Source organism: Sinocyclocheilus anshuiensis, unplaced genomic scaffold, assembly GCF_001515605.1.
Source record: "Sinocyclocheilus anshuiensis isolate Anshui unplaced genomic scaffold, SAMN03320099.WGS_v1.1 scaffold274, whole genome shotgun sequence".
Classification (NCBI taxonomy): Eukaryota; Metazoa; Chordata; class Actinopteri; order Cypriniformes; family Cyprinidae; genus Sinocyclocheilus; species Sinocyclocheilus anshuiensis.
The window spans coordinates 687,987-694,113 of NW_015547698.1; the positions used below are offsets into that span (position 1 = coordinate 687,987).

General features: G+C 36.0%; 1 protein-coding gene across 1 annotated transcript in view; it reads left to right on the forward strand.

Annotated features, from left to right (window-relative positions):
• LOC107703777 (mitochondrial dicarboxylate carrier) overlaps window positions 1-6,127 on the forward strand; it is a 9,782-nt gene that overhangs the window by 3,013 nt on the left and 642 nt on the right. The window contains 7 exon segments of the mRNA XM_074187068.1: window positions 2,317-2,436; window positions 3,304-3,418; window positions 4,683-4,731; window positions 4,822-4,863; window positions 4,941-4,984; window positions 5,067-5,137; window positions 5,753-5,882. Of these exon segments, the coding sequence (XP_074043169.1) occupies window positions 2,317-2,436; window positions 3,304-3,418; window positions 4,683-4,731; window positions 4,822-4,863; window positions 4,941-4,984; window positions 5,067-5,137; window positions 5,753-5,882 (571 nt within the window).

A 6,127-nucleotide genomic window follows, 5' to 3' on the forward strand; every position in this document is an offset into this window, starting at 1 on the left:
AAATGACTAAATGTAAATGTACCTGTGAAGTTATTTTTGGCCTAAATAGTTGGTGTGCTGGTGAGAGCGACTGTTGGCCTCTGTTCAAACATCCCACAGAGCAGTACAGTGTGTGTGTGTGCTGTTGTGTCAACGTTAAGCTTTTGTTACAACTTGTTGCATGTTGCAACAGGTATTTAATGCTCAAGTGAACATAGTATAATCACATTTTACACACACTTAGCCATCAAGGCTGCCTTAAATTGATCAAAAGTGACAGTAAAGACATTTATAATGTTACAAAAGGTTTTCCATTTCAAATAAATGCTGTTCTTTTGAACTTTCTATTCCTCTGAGGATCCTGGAAAATAAAATGCATCACAGTTTCCACAAAAATATTGTGCAGCACAACTGTGTTCAACATTGATAATAATCAGAAATGTATAGAAAACAGCTATTTTAAATTGTAATAATGTTTCATAATATTTACTGCTTTTACTGTATTTTTTGATCAAATAAATGCAGCCTTGGTGAACGGTGAACAGACTTAAACATTAGAAATCCTTACCGACCACACACTTTTGAATGGTTGTTGTAGATGTTCTCTGTTCTCTATTTCACTCCATTAGACATCAAATATGAAACGCCTGCAAACCAATGATGCCAGAGCTTTAATAATCAAGGTGAATTTAAACAGTATACCTTTTGTTTATGATTATTAGAATGAAAATTAAACTAAGATGGGAGATAAACTGGGAAGCACCTAAAAAAGCACAGGGCAAATATGAAACCAAATTACAGGGGAATTTTAAAAATATGTTCCACACCTGTTAAACCTGAAAAAGCCACTTTCCCACATATAGACGTTGCCTTGAGTTAATGCTGGTAATGCTGGTATGTGATCAGGATGTGCCGCTGTGTCATGCATGGTTTGAGCTTCAGATGCTGATGTTTGAGTTGTGAAGAAGCGGACACAAACTGATCCACATTGTTTAATTGGTGAAAATGCATTGTCATGCTTTTAACTCACAATGCTTTAGAAACAAAAGCTGCCAAACTGCATAGATGACGCATGGAAACTGATCTGCAGGACTGATTAAATGAACACATTCACCATGACATTGAAGAAAATGTTACCAATAGTATAGACTTCATTTGTTCAAATAACCAATTTTAAATATTTTACAACATGAGGAAAATAGGTGGACATATTCTCCAAAGAAATTGTCAACATTTTATTTAACTAATAGTAATCTGGTGTATTTCAAATGCAGCTGGTTAAAGGTTATTCTAGAAGATTAATGGCATTTGATTTTGTGTAACGGCATGAAAGACTGTGATGCATTTAATAGAAACCTTAATTCAGCAGTTTTCTTTTATGGAAGTGGACATTGTGAGGCAATTCTCAGCTCACATACAGCCCTGAATATATCAGAAACTCTTCCAGAAACACATGAAACAGCAGTCTCTCGTGGTTAAGCGTGAGATAAGAGTGTCAGTGTTGTTTCCTGGCTAAACATTGTTTAGGATCAAATGTGAACACCGGAGATGATGAAATAGGCATATAATGCTAATGAATCTCTGTCTGTGTCTGCAGATGTCGTATTCTCTCACCAGGTTTGCCATCTATGAGACGGTCAGAGACATGATGGGCAGCGGCGGTCAGGGACCAATGCCTTTCTATCAGAAAGTCCTGCTGGGCGCGTTTGGAGGTAAACACACACAGCGTTACAGGCCAGGATATTATGACAGCAGTCATAATAAAGTCAGAATTAGAGTTACAGCATAATTATGGCATATGAAACTGTTCCAGCGTATTTAGACAACCTGCATTAACTGTAGTGTTGGAAATTTTACATATGATTTTTTTTTTTTTATGTTGAAATTTTACCGTTTTTGTTTTATTTTAGTTCAACTTTAAGTAATTTTGCTGTGTGTTCTCTCTTTATTCATATGTATGGAGACTTGTTTCTGCCATGGAATAAAAAATAAAAATAGTTTTTTTTCAGAAATTGCAAGAAGATCATGTGACACTGAAGACTGGAGCAATGATGCTGAAAATTCAGCTGCGCATCACAGAAATAAATTACAGCTAAACATATAATCACATAGAAAACAGCTATTTTAAATTGTAATAATGTTTCATAATATTTACTGCTTTTACTGTATTTTTTGATCAAATAAATGCAGCCTTGGTGAACAGAAGAGACTCTTAAACATTAGAAATCCTTACCGACCACACACTTTTGAATGGTTGTTGTAGATGTTCTCTTATTGCTGGTATGATGTAATAATAATAACAATAATGATGATGATGATGATTATGTTGTTGAACAGGTGCACCTGCAGACACAGCAGGAGGTGAAGATGAGGATGGTTGGCATGGCGATGCACGTGGTGAAGAACGACGGTGTGCTGGCGCTTTACAACGGCCTCAGCGCTTCGCTCTGCAGACAGGTCAGATCCTGATCTCAGACCAGTCTTGTGTGTCGGGGAATCCTGCGAGTAATGAGCAGCGGCTCTGGAACGATCTAATGTTCCACACTGAAAACACCTGTTAAACCTGAAAAAGCCACTTTCCCACATATAGACGTTGCCTTGAGTTAATGCTGGTTTTCCCATCATGTGATCAGGATGTGCCGCTGTGTCATGCATGGTTTGAGCTTCAGATGCTGATGTTTGAGTTGTGAAGAAGCGGACACAAACTGATCCACATTGTTTAATTGGTGAAAATGCATTGTCATGCTTTTAACTCACAATGCTTTAGAAACAAAAGCTGCCAAACTGCATAGATGACGCATGGAAACTGATCTGCAGGACTGATTAAATGAACACATTCACCATGACATTGAAGAAAATGTTACCAATAGTATAGACTTCATTTGTTCAAATAACCAATTTTAAATATTTTACAACATGAGGAAAATAGGTGGACATATTCTCCAAAGAAATTGTCAACATTTTATTTAACTAATAGTAATCTGGTGTATTTCAAATGCAGCTGGTTAAAGGTTATTCTAGAAGATTAATGGCATTTGATTTTGTGTAACGGCATGAAAGACTGTGATGCATTTAATAGAAACCTTAATTCAGCAGTTTTCTTTTATGGAAGTGGACATTGTGAGGCAATTCTCAGCTCACATACAGCCCTGAATATATCAGAAACTCTTCCAGAAACACATGAAACAGCAGTCTCTCGTGGTTAAGCGTGAGATAAGAGTGTCAGTGTTGTTTCCTGGCTAAACATTGTTTAGGATCAAATGTGAACACCGGAGATGATGAAATAGGCATATAATGCTAATGAATCTCTGTCTGTGTCTGCAGATGTCGTATTCTCTCACCAGGTTTGCCATCTATGAGACGGTCAGAGACATGATGGGCAGCGGCGGTCAGGGACCAATGCCTTTCTATCAGAAAGTCCTGCTGGGCGCGTTTGGAGGTAAACACACACAGCGTTACAGGCCAGGATATTATGACAGCAGTCATAATAAAGTCAGAATTAGAGTTACAGCATAATTATGGCATATGAAACTGTTCCAGCGTATTTAGACAACCTGCATTTAACTGTAGTGTTGGAAATTTTACATATGATTTTTTTTTTTTATGTTGAAATTTTACCGTTTTTGTTTTATTTTAGTTCAACTTTAAGTAATTTTGCTGTGTGTTCTCTCTTTATTCATATGTATGGAGACTTGTTTCTGCCATGGAATAAAAAATAAAAATAGTTTTTTTTCAGAAATTGCAAGAGATGATCTTCAATTTTGAGAAAAAAAAGTCAGAATTACAAGATATAAACTCGCAATTGTAAGAAATATTGTTAGATAAAAATTGTTAGGTAAAAAGGTGCGATTACCCTTTTCATTTTTATATAAATTTGTTTTTTATTCCAAAATAAAAAACAGAACTGCGAGATGTAAACTCAGAATGTAAATCTTTTTTTTTTTTCAATCTCAAAATTCACATTTTTTTAAGAACTCCAAGAAAAAAATATGACTTGTGAGGATTGAGGAAAAAGTCACAATTACTTTTTTTTTTTCGTGAAGCTGTATATGTAGTTTTTAACTTTTTTTCAGAAATTGCGAGCGATAACCTTCAAATCTGAGAAAAAAGTCAGAATTACAAGATATAAACTCGCAATTGTAAGAAATATTGTTAGATAAAAAGGTGTGATCACAAATAAATTAAATTTTTATTACAAAAAAACAATTTTGAGATGTTTGTTATGTAATTCTGTTTATATCTTTCAGTTATGACTTTTTTTCTCAGAATTGCGAGTTTATATGTAAAGAGAGTCTTTTTTAATCTCAATTTATATTTTTTAAGAACTATTTAAGAAAAAAATACGAATTGTGAGGAAAAAGACACAATTACTTTATTTCTTCGAAAAACTATTTTGAGATGTTTGTTATATGTAATTCTGTTTATATCTTTCAGTTATGACTTTTTTTCTCAGAATTGCGAGTTTATATGTAAAGAGAGTCTTTTTTAATCTCAATTTATATTTTTTAAGAACTATTTAAGAAAAAAATACGAATTGTGAGGAAAAAGACACAATTACTTTATTTCTTCGTAAAGCTGTCTATATAGTTTTTAATATATATATATTCAATTTCAGTTTTAGTTGTTTTACCTATTTTATTTTAATGAATGATATTAACCCTAATGCATACATTGCTAAAAACACACCGCGCTGTACTCCACAGGCTTCACCGGCGGTTTCATCGGGACTCCGGCAGATATGGTTAACGTTCGGTGTGTATCGCGGGGTTTGTGTTACTGACATGTTTGTTTTTCTGTCTCTTCTGGCCGAGTGTGAGCGCTTCGTGTTGTTCATCTCCACAGGATGCAGAACGATATGAAGCTTCCTGCGGATCAGAGGAGAAAGTGAGTGAGTCTAGATCTAAAAACCCTCCGGACGCTCATAAGCTGATTAATCTGAATCATAACTGTGTCTCTCGCAGCTATAAACACGCGCTGGACGGACTCTTCAGGGTCTGGCGGGAAGGTGAAGGCATTTCAGGATCTCTCACAGTCGTTATCTTCTGCAAATGTTTGAATGTGTCTCTCTGAACATGTGTTTCTCTTAGAGGGAACCAGGAGGCTGTTCTCAGGAGCCACTATGGCGTCCAGCAGAGGAGCCCTGGTCACTGTCGGACAGGTGAGAAGCAGGATTGTTGATTTAGTTTGCAATTTATTCAATATTTTGGCTAATCAGATTAGACTTTTATTTTAATGATCTATGAGCTATTGAGATTTACACCAGAGCAAGTGCATAAAATGTGTAAAAACTATTATTATAAAACGGAGAGTTCCGGTCCTTGATTCTGATTTACTCTACAAACACACACCTTTGTTTACTTCTGTGTGTTGCTCAACAACCACTTTGTTGGAACCACAACTGTTTCTGAGGAGCTACATTGTTTGGTGGAAGAATACTGTTTTTATTAATATCATTACACTTTATTTGGTGAAACCTTGCTACGTATATGGAATAACCGTTTTATAAAAGCAATAAGCCCCGTGAAGCCGTGGTTTACAGTGAATATAATCCCCGTGAAGCCGTGGTTTACAGTGAATTTATAACAGCTAAGGGGGTTTTAGGCACTCCGCTTCGCCTCTTAGCTGTTATAAATTCACTGTAAACCACGGATTCACGGGGCTTATTGCTTTATTAGATACTCTGTTACACACTGATTAATAACCCCCTGAAGGCATCTGTCAGAAGCTGTGTTTATGGGGATGAAATGATCCTGAGCGCGTCTCTCTGTGTCAGCTGGCGTGTTATGATCAGGCCAAGCAGCTGGTGTTGGGCACAGGACTCATGGGAGATAACATCCTCACACACTTCCTGTCCAGCTTCATCGCTGTGAGTACCGAAGCCTCTGATTGGCCAATCATAGAAAATGATTTTTAACTGATAGCTAATGGACAACTTGTTTTGTCTTTTTTTATTGATTAGTAAAAATACCTTTTTTATGAGTAATTATTTGGTGGCAATTACTTAATATTTACTTAAGTGTAACTGTCTTGCATTTTAATTTTGCATTTTAATAATTTTTATTAATATGTGTATATATGTAGTTGTGTGTCTGTGTCTGTGTCTGTGTCTGTGTGTCTGTGTGTCTGTGTGTCTGTCTGTCTGTGTGTG